The 18,701-nt window shown below is 43.4% G+C and overlaps 1 protein-coding gene across 5 annotated transcripts in view; it reads left to right on the top strand.

Moving 5' to 3' along the window:
* Positions 1-4,979, top strand: part of LOC137095232 (chromatin modification-related protein MEAF6) — a 56,013-nt gene extending 51,034 nt beyond the window's left edge. For all 5 annotated transcript variants that reach the window (XR_010908816.1, XR_010908817.1, XM_067461663.1 and 2 more), the window contains one exon: positions 4,602-4,979. Coding sequence is in view for 2 of the 5 variants with exons in the window: in XM_067461663.1 (XP_067317764.1) it covers positions 4,602-4,610 (9 nt within the window). In the remaining 3 variants the exon portion in view is untranslated. The remainder of the gene's footprint in view (positions 1-4,601) is intronic.
* Positions 4,980-18,701: the final 13,722 nt, after the last annotated feature.

Consider the following 18,701-nt stretch of genomic DNA (forward strand, 5'->3'; position numbering starts at 1 on the left):
ATTTGTTTGTTTATTTATTTATTTATTTATTTATTTACCGTTGCTTCCGTTGGTTCTCCCTTCATTGCTTTCCTCTCTCCTCCCTTCTGTATGCCAGTCCTTCCACCTATGTTGTCTGTACTGTGCTTTGCCGCTCCACACCGCCGGTTCTGCGTCTCCTCCTTTCTTTCGGTCCTCCTCCTTTCCTTCCTCCTTCTGTTCCTTCCGACCTCACTTGTGTTGCAATTTATGTCTTCCCCTCTCTTAGTCTCTATTTCCTGCTTCCTGTTGACCTCCTCTCGTGTCTTCTCGCGATATCTCCTCTCTTCTCACTCTCGTTCTCCCCCCTTCTCGCGAAGCCTCCCCTCTGATGCAATCCGGCTTCGTAGACTAAACAAACACTCATTTCAAGGTCGGTCCCCTCTTCCTTCTCCTATGTTTGTTTCTTTGTTAATTTTGTACTTTAAATACTTTAAATGTTTTTTATGCTGAAGTTTCCTGTGGGCTATGGGTAGTTATGCATCCATAGATTTTATTGTTGAGTTAATAGAATATTTCTTTTGATTTGCTGCCTTGCAGCTTTATTGCTTTCTTGCACTACTGATTTTCTTTTCTTTGCTTCTCCAATCTTTTAATTTTCCTCGATATGCTTTGTTTATAATTTTTCCTTTTCTTTATTTTCTCTCTCCGGTCTATTGTCCTCTCACTTTATGTTAGTCTCACCAGCTTTTTCTCTCTCTCTCTTCCCCCCTCCTTCTTCCTTTGGGGTGATATTCTGCTTCACCGCTTCTGGTTTTCTTTGTCTCGCTGCTTATTCAAGTCTTTCCTTCCTTCCCTTGGGGAAGGGGATTCCCACCTCCCTCTCCAAGTCCTTTTCATTTGTAATACTCACTTTTCTTCCTGCTTCTTACTTCTTTCCAATTAAAATGTGCGTGGCCGAAGATGAATCGGGTTTGATCCCTGTCGCCCTGCCGCAACCCGCCGTACCTCGGGAGCCTTGCCGGGTCTTTTGGGCGACCCCTTCTTGAGGAAGGGGCCTCCTTTAGACTATCGGTGGCTTCCCCGGTTCCGCTGTTCACCTCGTCTCAATCCACGTTGGGGAAGGGAGCTATCGCTCTACCCGATCGCAATGGTCAGGGCTGGCACATGCCGGAGCGTCTAAGGTGCCTGACTCTTCGCCATGCTCGCACACCGGAAGTCCCCTGTATTGGCAATTTTCTGATACAGCCCCTGCCTTTTCCTTTCATCTCTTTGTCATCTTGGAATCTTTTAATTGAGACTGGCCAATCAGAGACTATATGCAAATTTCCTTCTCTCATGTCTCCGTTTCTGTCATGAACCCTTTTCTCCACCAGGAATTGTGTATCAAGGTTGGTCTTTATCAGTTATTTATATGATTCGCAGTTGTCTCAGTAAGTTAGTGAAGTTACTGTGAGTCCCATTATCTGTAGTCCATCCCCCTCCAAACTGCTCCAGGATGGGGAGTTGGTCATGGGGGTTTTGTGTGCCAAGGTTGGTCTTGATTGGTCATTAGATGAGTGTTGCAGAGGTCTTGGGAAGTGAGTGGAGGTACTTGAAGTCCCATCATCCATAGTCTGTACTCCCCCAAACCTCACCAGAATGTTGAGTTGGCCATGGGGGCTGTATGTTCCAAGTTTGGTCTTTATTGGTTTTTGAATGAGTGTCGCTAAGGTGTCAGGAAGTGAGTGAACGTACTGTGAGTGAACGTACATCCATCGTCCATCTTTCAAACAGCACCGGATGTAGAGTGGGTCATGGGGGCTGTGTGTGCCAAGTTTGGTCGTGATCGGTCATTAGATGAGGGTTGCAGCAATCTTGGGAAGGGAGTTGAGATACTTGAAGTCCCATCATCCATGGTCTGTCCTCCAAACTGCACCAGGATGTAGAGTGGGTCATGGGGGCTCTGTGTGCCAAGTTTGGTCTTGATTAGTCATTGGCGAGGGTTTCAGTGGTCTCAGAAAGTGAGTGAGGTTACTGCAAGTCCCATCATCCATCTCCATTTTTTTCCAAATGACACCAGGACGTAAAGTGGGTCATGAGAGGTCTGTGTGCCAAGTTTGGTCTTGATCAGTCATTGCATGAGGTTTGCAGAGGTCTCAGAATGTGAGTGAAGGTACTGGAAGTCCCATCATCCATCATCTGTCCTCCTCCAAAACTGTAGCAGGATGTAGAGTGGGTCATGGGGGCTCTGTGTGCCAAGTTTGGTCTTGATTGGACATTAGATGAGGGTTGCAGCAGTCTTGGGAAGGGAGTGGAGGTACTTGAAGTCCCATCATCCATGGTCTGTCCTCCTCGAAAGTGCACCAGGATGTAGAGTGGGTCATGGGGACTCTGTGTGCCAAATTTGGTCTTGATCAGTCAGTGGTCTCAGGAAGTGAGTGAAGTGACTGCAAGTGCCATCATCCATTGCCAAATTCTTCCAAACTGCACCAGGATGTAGAGTGGATCATGCCGGCTCTCTGTGTAAATTGTGTTCCTGATCCATCATTGTTGGCATTTGTAATGGTCTTAGGAAGGGAGTGCAGGTATTGCAAGTCCCATCGTTCATGGTGCATCCTCCTCCAAACTGCACCAGGATGTAGAGTGCATCATGGAGACTCAGTGTGCTAAGTTTGGTCTTTTTCGGTAATTGGATGAGGGTTGCAGTGGTCTCAAGAATTGAGCAAAGGTACTGCAAGTCCCATAATCCATGGTCATGAGAGGTCTATGTGCCATGTTTGGATCTAATTAGTCATTGGATGAAGTTAACAGCGGTCTCAGAATGTGGCCAATCAGAGACCAAATGCAAATAGCACCAATCAGAAAGCTGGCACATACTCCTCCACATCGCCACACGTCCGCCGCATACAAACTTTGACTTTTATTATGTATGTATAGATAGATAGATAGATAGATAGATATTATTAGTAAAGCATGGGAGACAAGATGGAACTGTCTTCAACTGTACACCCCTCCCTCTTCACTCTGGCCAGTTGGTGCAGGGGGTGGGGGTGGGGGTGGGGCTCCCAACTGATGATTATGATTCTGATAACGATTCATAACAGTAGTAAAATTACAATTCTGAACTAGCAACAAAAATAATGTTATGGTTGGGGGTCACCACAACATGAGAAACTGAATTTAAAAATACCAGAAAAACGCAAAACGGAATATCAACTAGGAACGGCTAAGGCGATGGAACGGTTGAGGATTTGAACAAGAAGACATAGTTTTTATAATGTTTATTATTCATTGCTTTTATTTTTTTTTAAATGTATTGTGATTGGGTTTGTTTTTTTTTGTTTTTTTGCTTTTTTGATGTATGTATTTTTATATATGGCATCTAATTAAAGTTCAACAGTAACAAATGCAAGATACTCCACTTAGGCAGAAAAAACAAAATGCAAAGATATAGAATGGGGGACACCTGGCTCAAGAGCAGTACATGTGAAAAAGATCTTGGAGTCCTCATGGACAGCAAGTTGAACATGAGCCAACAGTGTGATGTGGCTGCAAAAAAACAAAAAAACAAAAACAAAACAATGGGATTTTGGCCTGCATCAATAGGAGCATAGTGTATAGATCTAGGGAAGTAATGCTACCCCTCTATTCCGCTTTGGTTAGACCACACCTGGAATATTGTGTCGAATTCTGGGCACCACAATTGAAGAGGGATATTGACAAGCTGGAATGTGTCCAGAGGAGGGCAACTAAAATGATCAAGGGTCTGGAGAACAAGACCTATGAAGAGCGGCTTAAAGAGCTGGGCATTTTTAGCTTGAAGAAGAGACGGCTGAGAGGAGATATGATAGCCATGTATAAATATGTGAGAGGAAGCCACAGGGAGGAGGGAGCAAGCTTGTTTTCTGCTGCCCTGGAGACTAGGACGCAGAACAATGGCTTCAAACTACAAGAAAGGAGATTCCACCTGAACATTAGAAAGAACTTCCTGACTATGAGAGTCGTTCAGCAGTGGAACTCTCTGCACCGGAGTGTGGTGAAGCCTCCTTCTTTGGAAGCTTTTAAACAGGCTGGATGGCCATCTGTCAGGGGTTGGACTGGATGGCCTATGAGGTCTCTTCCAACTCTATGATTCTATGATCCTAATTGTTGCCGACTTGTACACCACCCTGAGTAAACCTTCGGGCTGATATGGGCGGGATACAAATGTCGTAAATAAATAAATAAAGGGGCCACGGCATTGGGAAGATTGAGAACCACTGCTCTATTGAGTCCCATTCTCTGGAGCAGCAGAAAATAACCTTTTCTCTTCCTCCTCCTCAATGGGACAACCTTTCAGATATGGAAACATTGCTGTCATGTCCCCTTCTCTCAGCCTTCTCTTCCCCAAGATAAACATACCCAAACCCCACTGTTTGATTTAGTGGATGAACTCTGGTTGGGACCAATCCTAGAATTGAAGTCCTGAGAAATGGAGCTGCACCAATGCATCCTTAGCTGCTGAAAGGGCTGCTTTGAGGCCACAAAAGTGCTGCTATAGATGTGAGGGGCCTGCCAGGGTCTCAATTTCCCAGAGGCATGAATTGGGGGGAGGGGTTGTGTTCCCGCTGTGTGCAGAAGGCCCCACATTGAAGCCTGCCTTTCTCTTCTCTTCCCTGCAGGACTACTAGGCTTCTCTGTGCCACTTCATCCAAGAACTCCTCCCCTCCTGACCTTCCCCTCCCGCCTTCTCTGGTCGCATCAAGAGACTGAATAAGCACAATGCTCTTTCCCAGACCATGCACCTTCTCTGCCGTTTGGGGCCCTGGTCCAAGGGCAACAGTTGCTGGAGTTGGCACCTTTTCTTTGGGAAAGGCAGGCCTCCGATGGACCGACTGGCCTGAGCCTCAACCATTTCAGGACATAGCCATCCATTGTGAGATGCTCCTCTTGATGTTCCCTTCTGCTTCTCTCCTGCTTTGGGTTCCAGCCTCAATTCTCTCGCAGTTTTCTTGTGTTGTTTTTTTTTTCTTTTTTAAAAATAAATCTTGATATTTAAATTTCTAGTTTTTATTTTTATTTTTTTAAAGTGAGTAAACGTGTGCTGCAGCCTATTTGGAGGCTGCTGAGCCCTTTCAAAGTGAAAGGAAGGCAGGAAGGTGTGAAGTCATTCCTTTGAAGGAAAAGGGGGATATCCGTTTCTGCCGTATGTAAATAAATGCAATATACAATCTTTTTTTTAAAAGATATTTTTATTATATTATACACACAGATCAGTAAGCCAAATTCCAAGTGTTACACATATAAAACCTAAATAATTCAACAAATATTAAAGATATTATAGTAATTTACACTGGTGTATATTACCTTATCTCCCTCCCTCCCTCCCACCCTCCCTCCCTCTTCAACCACAGTGTATTTCTAGCTAATCTTGCAGATCCAGCCACTGGTAGAGTCTTTGTGTTTTTTCTTTGATGTGATCGTTGGCTCCTCCATTTTTCACCCAGTTGAAGTAGACCTTCCATCTATTTGTAATGATATTTTCTTTGTCCATTCTTGGTGTTTGCTTGGTCATGATTCCTGTAATGTCTAACAGCACTTGGTCGTACATATAATCATTCCAATTAGTTAACGTCCATTTCGATTTGTCTTTCCATCCTCTGGCAATCACTGCATGGGCTGCTCTTATTGTTACCTTAAATAACTCCTGGCAATTAATTATTATACTCGGATGATCCAACACTCCCCAAAGTAGCAAATCATTATGAATTTGAATTCTTATCTGGAATATCTCCTGAATTTTTACTTGTATGATTTGCCAGAATTTTTTTATTTCAGAACACTCCCACCACATGTGTGAATAAGTACCTTTTTCTTTATTACAATGCCAACACTTCGAATTCTTTCCTTTTAACATATAAGCCAATTGTTCAGGAGTTCTATACCATCTTAATATCATCTTTTTTCTAATTCATTATATTTTTCTATTTTTATTTTATTCATGTTCCTAATTATTTCCTCTATTTCTCTTGACTGTAATGATTTAACTCCATTCCATTTATTACTTATTGCTCTAATCATAAACTCTTTATCTTCTACCATTAAATTATATATTTTTGCCACTGTTCCTTTACTTGTCTTTTCTCTTGCATTTAGCAATTTATCTACCTTTAGTTCTTCAGTGGGTTTTGCACCCTCTTTTTTTACTTTTTCCCAAATCCCTCTTAATTTTAACCAATTTTCTTTCCCCCCATTTTCCAAAAACTCTGGCCAATTAATTATCTCTCCATCTTGTTTCCACATATCTTGTACCCTCCTTAATCCCTTTTCTTCTAAGTTATTTGCTAACCTTTCGGGGAGTCCCATGCTCTTAATAGGGGTCTTTCCTGATATTTTATATGCCCATAGTTTTTGCCATTTTTGCCAACAGTCATATGCTACCTTTCTTGGCCCTGTTAGATTTTCTTTTATTTTGTTAATATCTCTGGTGTATAGCCTGTATTTTCCCCATCCTAGATTTATTTCATTCTCTACTTTTATCCATATATCTTCTCCCTTTAAACTTATTTCTAGTAGTGCTCTTAATTGGAAAGCCTCATAATAACATTGTAGGTTTGGAAACCCCCATCCAAGAAATCTCTTTGGGGTATATTGAATCTTTTTCATTATTCTGTTTTTCTTTTTCCCATATATCCATTCTCTCAAAGTGTTGTCCCATTCTTTTAATTGTTTATATTCTATCTTTATTGATAAAGTTTGGAAAAGATAAAGTAGTTTGGGAATTATGCACATTTTCAGAGCTTGTATTTTCCGTGGGATACTTAATTGCTTATCCCTCCAGGCTTTTATTTTTTCCTGAATTTTTTTCCATATTGCCCCATAGTTGGCTACTTTTAACTTGGTTATTTCTTTTGTAATAGTAATGCCTAAATATTTTATTCTATTTCTTATTATTTTTATTTCTCCCATTTTTGCCTGCAGCGCCTTCTGCTCCTTTTTCCCCATATTGTATATAAGCATTTCTGATTTGCTCATGTTGACTTTCAATCCTGAGTATCTTTCAAAATCTTTTAGAATTATTTGTATTTCCCTTATTGCTTCTACTGGGTTTTCCATTATTAATAAAATGTCATCCGCATAAAGATTTATCTTCAGTTCTTCATTCTTAATCTGATAACCCTTTATCCTGCCATTGTTTCGTATTCTGTCTGCCAGAGGCTCCATTGCTAATGCAAATAACAGCGGAGATAGAGGGCAGCCTTGTTTTACTCCTCTTTCTATTTTCAAGAATTTTGTTAGTCCTTCATTTACTCTTATTCTTGCTCTCATATTACTATATAACTCTTTTATTATTTTAGTAAATGAAGTTTCAAATCCGTAGTTACCCATTAATTGCAACAGATAATCATGGTTTAGTGAATCAAAAGCTTTGTATATATCTAACATTAAGAGTGCAAATTTTCTTTTTTTGTTGTGATTAAGAATGTTTAATACATTTCTTATAGGATGTGCGATGTTTCTACCTTTTATAAATCCGTATTGATCGTCCTTTACTATTTTACTTATAACCCCTTCTATTCTGTTGACTAATATTTTCGTGAATATTTTGTAATCTTGATTTAGGAGGCTAATGGGTCTATATGAATTAGGGTCTTCTGGGTCTTTCCCGCTCTTTCTCACTGTTATTATCTCTGATTCTCTCCATGTGTCTGGGGGCTTTCCTCCTATCATTATACTATTAAATAAATCCTTAGATTCTGGGATTATTATTTCTTTCGTTTCTTTGTAAAACTCTGCAGTGTACCCATCGCATCCCGGGGATTTTGCATTTTTCAGTGTATCAGTCACCTGCTCTATTTCTTGATATGTTATTTCTGCTCCTAGTTTCCTATTGTCCTCTCTATCTAATATCTTTGGTATATTTTCATTAAACCTTTCTCCATGTATTTGTTTTTTATATAAGCCTTGGTAGAAATCTTCAAATACTTCTCTTATTTCCTTATTTGAATTTACCTTTTTATTATATTTATTCTTTAACTGGTTGACTCTTCCTTTCTCTTTCGCATTTTTCAAATAGTTAGCCAATTTTTTCATTGTATTTGTATTTTGTCTTTGAAAATTATTTTTAAGAAATATCCCCTTTCTCCACAAATCCAAATTATCCCTTTCTTCTAATTGTTTCTTTAATTTTTCCAACTTTACTTTCACCTGCACTTGGTATTTACTTTGCAATAGCTTTTGTGTTTCCTCTATTTCTTTAACCATTATTTTTCTTTCTTTATCTTGCCGTTTCTTTACTGCCACTTCTTTTGCTATGCAGTAACCCCTAATAACTGCTTTTGCTGCATCCCAGACTACTTCTATACTTGCTGAGCCTCTATTTTCCTTCAAATAGTTTTTTATCTCTTCTAATAGTTCTTTTTTAAGTTTTTCTGTCTTGATTATCAAATTTTTATATCTCCAAGTTTTTATTACCTCTGTTTCATCTGGCTTGTCTAGCTTTAACTCCACTATAATAGGCGCATGGTCTGGAATCCAGATTGGTTGTGTTTCTGTATTTAGAATTCTAGACCTGTTAGTGTTTTTTATTAATATGTAGTCTATCCATGTGAAACATTTATGACTATTTGAGAAGTATGTTGGCTTTTGATTTATAGAATTTCCTTCAAATACATCCTCCAACTTCCATTCTTTTAAAAGGTTTTTATTATTTCTAAGGTCCATGTTAAAGTCTCCAACTATTAGCTCCCCTTGGTAGATTTCTTGTACTTTCTTGAACCACTTTCTAAAGTATTTCTTTTGTCCTTTATTTGGGCCATATACATTACCTATTGTATATTTCCTGCCATTTATTTTACATATCAACACTATATATCTCCCTTCTTTATCTATTGTTGTTTCTAATATTTCCAAATTTAATGAGTTTTTCATAAATGCAATATACAATCTCCCCATATTCCTGGGCTTTTTTCTGAGCGCACACTTTGCATAGTAAAGGCAGCACCTGAAGAACCCCTGAAATGCGAGTGTCCCTTGCCTTGGGACGGCACACCAACACGGGCCTCATTCTCTTTTCAGTGAAGATCTTGCGGAATTGATGGGAGGCAGGGGCAGACAGTCATGTGAGTGGGTTGTTGTGAGTTTTCCGGGCTATATGGCCATGTTCCTGACGTTTTGCCTGCATCTGTGGCAGGCATCCTCAAAGATTGTGAGGTCTGTTGGAAACTACGAAAATTGGGTTTATATATCTGTAGAATGTCCAGGGTGGGAGAAAGAGGTGTGGACATTTATTTATTTATTTATTTACCATGCAGCTGTGGACAAGTCTACATAGGGACCACCAAACACAGCGCCCAAACACGAATCAAGGAAAATGAAAGGCACTGCAGACTAGAGAAGTCTAGTCAACCAGAGAAGTCAGCTATAGCAGAGCACCTGATGAACCAGCCTGGACACAGCATATTATTTGAGAACACAGAAATGCTGGACCACACCAACAACCACCATGTCAGACTACACAGAGAAGCCATTGAAATCCACAAGCATGTGGACAATTTCAACAGAAAGGAAGAGACCATGAAAACGAACAAAATCTGACTACCAGTATTAAAAAAACTCTAAAATTACAACAGCAAAACAGCAGAGAGGAAACAACCAGGCACATCTTAACACCTCTCAACAGGGTATTTTCCCAGGCTCAGCCAAGCCTTCAAATGCTAATGAAGGTGATCAGTTGAAACATTCACACCTAGCTCCAGCAAGGAAGAGCTCCTTGCCCCACCCCAGCCATTCCACAGATATATAAACCCATTGTCCTAATTCCAACAGACCTCACTACCTCTGAGGATGCTTGCCATAGATGCAGACGAAACGTCAGGAGAAATGCCTCTAGAACATGGCCCTATAGCCCGAAAAAACCCACAAGAACCTAGTGATTCCGGCCATGAAAGCCTTTGACAATACAATAATAATAATAATAATAATAATAATAATAATAATAATAAATTATTTATACCTCACTCCATTTCCCCCAGGGGGACTTGGTGCGGCTTACATGAGGCCACAACCATCAGTAAAGTACACACAATATAACACAAAAGCATAACAAAACCAGAAAATAAAATACATAAAATGCAAAACCAATATAATAAGCGACACAACAATATAAAATCAAACATTAAAACACAAAAACATTCCCTTGGTTTTCCCTTGACATTAAGTACAGTCGTGTCCGATTCTGGGGGTTGGTGCGCATCTCCATTTCTAAGCCAAAGAGCCGGCGTTTATCTGTATACACCTCCAAGGTCATGTGGCCGGCATGACTGCATGAAGCACTGTTACCTTCCTACTGGAGTGGTACCTATTCATCTATTCACATTTGCATGTTTTCGAATTGCTAGGTTGGCAGAAGCTAGACATAAATTAAGCCCATTAACCCTAACCAATTTTTTCACAGGATGCTGAACCCAGGCGTTTTCAGCCCCTTCTCTGGCCAAAGACTTTTGCTTTTCTGTGGTTATGCGGTTATGGCTGCTTGGTCCTTTGCTGTTACAGCCGGCCACTGCTAATCCTGAGAGCATCCAAAAGCCACCCCCTCCCTGGCCCTGTGCTGCTTTCCTCCAATTTGATTAAGGCCTGCAAGATCTAAGATGGCTCCTGCAGCTCTCTGCCAGGCCTACCAAGCTGAAACTACCTAGCCTGTCTCTTCCTAGGCCCTGCCACCCCCCAACTGGCAAGGTAAGGGATCTTCACAGCTCACATCTCAGGTTCCCCAAAGTCTGAAGGTAAACCTTATAGCCTCCGTTTCCAGAGTTCTAGACACCCATCCCACAAAGCCTTAGATGTGCTTTTACAGCAGGAATCTCTGCTTACAGATAAGCTTGAAAGTGTATGGCTTTCTATTGTCGACCTCGACAGCCAGTTACAGCGTTCTGAGGATTTAGAGAAATCTCAGGACATCAGAACAGATCTTAAGATTTTGATTAATAAGTGGAGAGGCTTAGTTGATGACATCACTCCGTTGCTTAGTAAAATAAACAACCAGGATGCAGATTCTAGGGCAATTTGGTTTTTGAACAGTGTCAGGCGTAGGGAAGTTAGCTATGCTCATTTGTTTCATACAGCCAACTTTGGTCCCTCCCCCAGAAGAGACAAAGATGGTCAAGCTTCACCCGCTGGTAGTGTGATCCCTGAGCTCCTTAAGCATTCCCCAAAGGCTTTAAGTGTGCAGAGCAGTCAGGGAGGTGCTTCTGGTCAAAGCAAGCACAGCCACACCAGCAGGAAGCATAGCAGCAGACATGGCTCCACATCAGGGTCTTCTGTCAGCAGGAGCAGCTCCTCATGGATGGCGCCCATTACAACAAAGAAGCCAGGCGCATGGAGTTACAAGAGGAGATTCTTGAGGCTGAAGCTGAGGCAGCAGCAGCAGATTTAGGCCTGGGCTTCGAGCAGGTTCAGATTGAACTCCAGGCCGAACAAGCTACCTTGGAGGCAAAGCAGAAGTTGTCATGCATCCAACAGGAGGCAGCTCAAAAAAGGGTCCATGCCAACATCCTGGCAAAGGCGCTGCAAGGAGAGCTGTCTCAAGAGAATGTCAACCTTTTGCCAACCCCTCCAACCACGCCTCTTCTGCCAGCTCACGTTGATTTCCAAGACAGCAAGCTGGTGCATGCGGATAGCAACATTGTGCCTCACAGGCAGGCCAAGCAATTCAGGGTGAGGAGCCCACAGCCACCAACTCAGGCACCAAAGCCCAGCCAGGAAACCAGGGTTTCGCCCATTCCTGAGGCCGCAGGTGTCCCCTGGAATGGACCTTCTAGGTTTCAGAAGAACTTCTCCTTTACCCTGACCAAACATCCTGTCCGTTTCTGCAAACTCCTCAGTCGCAGTTTGAATCTTTGTTCAGGAACCCGAAGAAGGATTTGAGGGACAAAGGTGTGGAGAAATTCTTTGACCGGTCAAAAGATTTCCTACTTTGGAAGAAGACCTTTCAACTCGCCATACATAATTTGACTCACCTCTGAGGAACAACTGACTCTTATAGTCGCCTGGTTTGGTCCAGTATCAGCTCAGCAGGTGAGAAGGATTTTTTCAGCTCTCATCAACCAACCAGATAGAGCTTTGGACACTGCATGGACGAGGCTTGATCAGTGCTACGGGTCCAGCATCCAGATTGAAGACTTGCTGATGGATAGACTTCATAAGTTCACAGTGCTCAAACCTAAGGACTTTAAACAGCTTTGGGATCTATCTGAGTTATTGGTTGAGCTCCAGTCAGCCAAGGGAAACCCACAGCTTCCAGGGCTTGTCTGCCTGGACCAACACTTGTCCCAAACTGCCATCACGCAGAAACTGCCGTATTCCTTGCAAGAAGAGTGGGGCAGAGAAGTCTTCAGATTCAAGCAGGCCAACCATCAGGTCTACCCACCGTTCACCCATCTTGTGGATTTTGTTACAAATGCCGCCATGCAACTCAATGACCCACAGACGGGATTTCCAACTCTTTATGGGACTCCAAGGATGGACAGGCCCATCAAAGATTCTAAGAAACCTGCAAAGGACAGTGGTGCTAAGAGAAACATTGCCGTCAAGTCTACGGAGACCAACTCATCTCCAGCTTATGCCAGTAAGGATGTTTTGTGCCCACTGCATGCAAAACCCCACAGTTTGGCCGACTGCAGGGAGTTTGCCAAGAAGCCTCACGCAGACAAGGTCGAGATCCTCAAGGTGCAACTCCCCACCAGTCAAAGTCATGCAAAGAAAAGATAAAGTGCAAGGTGTGCCAATCTGAAAAGCATTGCTCAGCTATGCATGACAAGAATTTCGTGCCCTCCAAGGTCAAGAGCGGGGCCACCAGTCAGCGCTCCCCAGAAGATTCAGCTGGGTACTGAGGCACCCTCTGTGGCTTGCACACAGCTGTGCGGCAGCCCAAAGAAGACTAGGATTTGCCACCCCATTTGTTTGGCAGATGTCTTTCCTGCCAGCAAGCCATGGATGAAGAAAAAAATGTACGTGGCCCTTGACAACCAAAGCAACGGTTCCCTGGCCACCCCTGACTTCTTCAGAATCTTTAAAGGGCAGGCAAAGAGTATTGACTATTGTATTTCTACTTGTATGGGCAAACAAAGAAGACAGGGCCGCGTTGCATCTGGATTTATCATTTCACCATGTGACAAAGACATTAGCTTTGAATTACCTGACCTCCATCCCACGCAACAAGGACCAGATTGCTACCAGAGAGATGATGCAAGCATATCCTCACTTGAAAGGACTACAGGACCTCATTCCACCCTTTGAGCTGGGCATTGACATAGTCCTGCTCATCGGATCCAACTGCCCCAGCTTGATGAGCATCCGTGCTGAGAAGAGAGGTCCTCCTGGTGCACCTTTGGCACAGAAGACTCCATTAGGATGGACCATACAGGGACCTGTATGTGTCGACAGAATGCATCCTCCGTCTTCTCTGTGTCCAGATCAGCCAAACACCCTCAGCTGTGGCAGAGTCACCCTTATGCAGACTTGCCTCAGCCACATTTCTGTTTGCTGCCAAGGAGTTTCATCTGAGTTCTCATCTATCTTCGACCTATCCTGGGATGACGAGAACACAGTGCTCTCCTGAGATGAACAAGAGTTCCTGAACATCATGAACTCCAAGGTCACTCTCAGCGAGGAAGGGAATTGGATCGCCCCTTTGCCCTTCAAAGCAGACCGGCCTACCCTGCCTCCCAACAGACAGGTAGCAGAGAAAAGACTGCAGTCTTTGAGACGCAAGATGCAGCGTGATCCCAAGACTAAGCAGCAAATCGTTCCGTTTATGGATGACATGTTTTCAACAAGGTATGCTGAGTCATCCAGCCCTGGCTCAGACAAGGAAGAGTCTTGGTTCCTTCCTTTCCATATGGTCACATACCCACAGAAGCCGGAAAAGGTGCGCATTGTGTTTGATGCCAGCGCCAAATGCAAGGACATCTCTTTGAATGATGTGCTCCTGAAGGGACCAGACCTTCTCAACAGCCTTATCGGAGTCATCCTTAGGTTCAGGGAATCCAAGTATGCTGTCATCGCTGACATCTTCAAAATGATTTATGCATTCCTGGTCACACCGGAGCATAGAAAGTATTAAAAAATTTTATGGTTTAAAGACACCCAGGCTCTAGCGGATGTGAAAGCCTTCCAGATGCGGGTCCATCTTTGGAAACACACTATCTCCTGCAGTGGCCAACAATTGCCTGTGAAAGACAATGAAAAGATTTGAACACTCCTTTGACCCTTGGGTCACCCAGGCTCAAGAGTTAAACCAATTGAGCATGCCGTGCCATTCACGGCCAGGAGCCCTTTGCAAGGCTCGTTCACCGAACTTCATGTCTTTTGCGATGCCTCAGAGAAAGCTATTGCAGCTCTGGCTTACGCCAGGCAAAAGGACTCTAGTTCTTGCTCTTTAGGTTTTGCCATGGCCAAGGCCAAGATTGCTCCCTCTAACGCCACCATCCCTAGGTTAGAACTGTGTGCAGCTGTGCTAGCTATCCAATTAGCTCAGATAATTAGGAAAGAGACTAGGCATTTCTTTTCAGTTATCTTCATTTCTTTAGTTATCTGAGCCATTCACATTGAGGTGATTGAGTGTATGGATACTTCAGCCTTTTTGAATACAGAAAAGTTTACATGGCTGTTTAATGTACCGCATGTGTCTCACATAGGGGGTGTGTGGGAATGTATGATTAGTTTGTGTAGAAAGATTTTAAATGCTATGCTTTTAGAGTGTAAGAATTTGACCCATGATGTTTTGGTCACTTTGATGGCGGAGGTGACAGCCATAGTAAATAGCCGCCCATTGGTGCCCATCACCACAGACTCATTCCACAGCTTCTCACTCCTGCATCTATTTTAACTCAAAAGATTTCTGAATGGCAGGAAATTATGTACCCTGTCCCCGAAGGGTCTTACAAAGTACTCTGGAAACAAACTCAAACTCTTGCCAATCAGTTTTGGAGACGCTGGAAGGCAGAGTACCTGGCTCAACTCCAGAGTCACAGGAATTGGAATTGCGCCCAATCTCCAAGTTGGAGATATTGTTTTGCTGAAGGACAAAACCTTACCTCATTTCAGGTGGCCTTTGGCCAAAGTTACAGAGACCTTGCCAAGTCCGGATGGATTGGTAAGGAAGGTAAAACTAAGAGTGTGCCAAAATGGCAATGTTTCTGTGTTACACAGACCAATTTGTGATATTGTGTTATTATTGAATGGGTAATTGTTCATTGCCAAATTAGATTTGTCATTGTTATAGTAAAAATCTGAGGCAGCCCCGGTGTCCCGTTGGGCACACAGAATTTATGTCCTGTCTACAGTCTGATGTACAGGCCCAGCATGCAACAGCACAATACCATCTATACTAGCTCAGTTCTTCTCAATTCCTGTCTATAGCTCAATTAAGCTTATCTAACTAATATCTCAATTGTCTTCTCTAATTCTCAATTCTATAACTCAATTTAGCTTCTATCTCAATTCTCTAACAATTGTTTTTGCAGTGGTTTGTCGGAGCTACCTTTTTTTGGCCTCCAGCACATTCAATTGCTTCTTTAGAACTGAATAGGGCAGGGAGATTCTAAAATGGAGACTCTCCCCGGGAGGAAGGGTGGGCTCTAAAGTTACTCTCTGGGCCAGTCATTGCAGAGAAGGCCTGCAGACTAGCTTTGCAAACTGGATCTCCTACCTCTGGCTGCTAACTCCTTAGGCTTTGCAAAACTGCAGCAGCTCTGAAACAAAACAGGTTTCTTGGGAGACGGAACAGGATTTCTTTAAAAACAAAAGTGTTCAAACACCAAAGCTTTCAGCAATGGAAAACAGTGAGATAGATCAATGCAGTAGAATGAATCCATTTTAATTGTCTTGGTTCAATGCTATGGAGTCATGGGGGCTGTAGTTTGACAAGGTCTTGAGCCTCCTCTTGACCCCAAGAGCGGCGGAGGCCCCCGCCTTCAAATTGGTATGAACCGCAGTGGAGAGTTCTGCAGTTCCTGGGAGCCAAGTTTGGGACCAACCGATGAAATGTGCCCCAGCAGACAGCTCAAAACTAGGACTGCACTCAGCCTTCCATTACTTTCCCCCTCTCCTTACTTTATAACCAATCCCTAATAAAGGTACTTAAAATTTGCAACTTTAAACTTTTCCGCTTGATACTTTGTGTCCTTCCCTGCCTGAAGCTAACCCAAGCATGAAATAAACTTCTTTCCAGATTCCGGGCAACCGCAGGCCACCCTGGGATGCCCTCTGGGCTTCCCGGGGAGGACGAATCTGCGTCAATTGAAACCGCGGATACGGAAACCTTCCTATTGGGCCCCCGTATCCGCTAAAATCTCAAAATGGCGGACCAGCCCCGTTTCAATTTCATATTTTTCTGTACTCGATTCTTAACTAAACTGCTATCTCGCTTTTCTCATTTTGGATCCCTGCATCCGGGAAATAATCATTCTGTTTTAAGAAATAAATTTTGACAGAAAACAGCTGATTGTCAAACTCCGCCATTTCTGCACAAGCAGTCCATTTCTCTTTGTTGCCGTTTGTTCCTGTCCAGCCCCGCAACCGGGGACTTGCTGTGGATGACCCCTGGAGACCTGGGAGGGGGCCGGGCAGGAGCCCAGTCCTTGGGAAGGAGTTGTAGTTCCCCAAGGACCACGCCATGGATTTTGCTACCGATCAACACTGCACCTAGCTGCTAGCATTACCCAAGGAGAAATGGCTTTCTGCTGCTTGTCTTCGACTGCAAGCCACCTCTGCTTCCACAAACTTTCCCCAGGAGCATGGGACTTCAAGTTTTCAAATAAAAAAATCAATTATTTTATTAAATGATTAAAGATGTGGGATGGGAATGGGGTTGAATTTTGTATAAATGATAATGCATGAAGTATCACTTGTCTTCCTGCCTTTCCCCTTGACTTTTGCCCTAGAAAAAGTGACCAAGGATTGTTGCAATGCCCGAGGGAGGACCCCTGCCTCCCTTGAAACTCAATTTGATTATCTCACATTAGCATGGACAATAGCAATTTGAGATTTCCTTTCCTGCTCTCTGAGTTTGTCTGGCGGGGTGAGGAAGTCTATTTGGACACTCTGATTGATTTACAAAGGGCAGGGATGACCCCTGGGCTGCTCTGCCCTGATCCTGTTTGTTTTCTCCACCAAAACCCATCAAGGACAGGAAAACCTTTTCTTGTGGAGATCGCACCTAGCCGGCCAAGAACAAAGCCTCACATACCAGCTGGCAGGCTATCAGTAATCCCATCATTTCCCTCATTGTCCCCAGTTGTCCTGCCTCCTCTCTTCTGATTCGTCCATCCTCGGAAGTGTGAGAAGCGCGCCGATTGGCCCCCCAGAGGCGGAGAAGCTTGCTGATTGGCCCAGAGCAAGGTGGGCCGCCAAGCCTCCTCCCAGCTGTTCGGGCTGTCAACCAATCAGCGTGAAGCCGGGCGGAGAGGGGTGGGCGGGAAATTCAAAAGGTTTTGCTGTATTTTCTCTATAAAAATGCTTGTAAATTCTTTAGCGGTATGCTTGTAGAGGAAATATCCCTACACTTGCATCCGATTGCAGCTGAATCGCAAATAAAACACCTCGGTCGCCAAACTTCTTTCGCTTTAGTGAGGATTTATTATTTTAATATTTTTAACCGCTGAAATTTGCTTCGCTGCTCTCACCAAGGTTCAAGGACCCTCTTTGGTGCGGTCCTCGGGATCTCCTCGGCTGAGGAGACCCTCCTAAAAGCGGTTCAATATCACTCTGCCAAAGAAGACTGATGCCTCACCAAAGTACAAATTGCATAGCATTGAGCATCCAAGGAAGTCATGCTACCCCTCTATTCTGTCTTGGTTAGACCACAGCTGGAATATTGTGTGCAATTCTAGGCACCACATTTGAAGAGAGATATTGACAAGCTGAAATGTGTCCAGAGGAGGGCAACTAAAATTATCAATGGTTTGAAGAACAAGCCCTATGAAGAGTGGCTTAAAGAGCTGGGCATATTTAGCCTGAAGAAGAGAAGGCTGAGGGGAGACATGATAGCCATATAAACACGTGAGAGGAAGTCACAGGGAGGAGGGAGCAAGCTTGTTTTCTGCTGCCCTGGAGACTAGGATGTGGAACAATGGCTTCAAACTACAGGAAAGGAGTTTCCATCTGAACATTAGGATGAACTTCCTGACTGTGAGAGCCTTTCAGCAGTAGAACCCACTGCCCCGGAGGGTGGTGGATAGCCATCTGTCGGGAGTGCTTTGAATGAAATTTTCCTGCTTCTTGGCAGGGGTTTGACTGGATGGCCCATGAAGTCTCTTCCAACTCTATGATTCTATGATTCTATTTCAATTCAAGGAGGGATGGCATCCCTCAAATAGGAGCTCCTGGTGCTCCTGAAGCAGCTTCCACTTTTGCATTTGCTCAAAGATGACTATGATGAGAATGTAATGCAGTTTGGGAAGGTAATTTAGCCAAAAAGAAAAAAGAAAAGATAAGAAAAGGGGTGAGCATTACATTCGAGTAAATACAGTAGAAGCCCACTGGGACTTGCCATGTAGATTTTCTTTTTTTGTCAGGAGTGACTTGATAAACTGCAAGTCACTTCTGGTATGAGAGAATTGGCCGTCTGCCAGGATTTTGCCCAGGGGACGCCCAAATGTTTTTGATGTTTTACCATTCTTCTGGGAGGCTTCTCTCATGTCCCCGCATGGGGAGCTGGAACTGGCAGAGGGAACTCAACCTGATCTCCCCAGATTCAAACCACTGACCTGTCGGTCAGCAGT

Source organism: Anolis sagrei, chromosome Y (assembly GCF_037176765.1).
Source record: "Anolis sagrei isolate rAnoSag1 chromosome Y, rAnoSag1.mat, whole genome shotgun sequence".
In the NCBI taxonomy this organism is placed as follows: Eukaryota; Metazoa; Chordata; class Lepidosauria; order Squamata; family Dactyloidae; genus Anolis; species Anolis sagrei.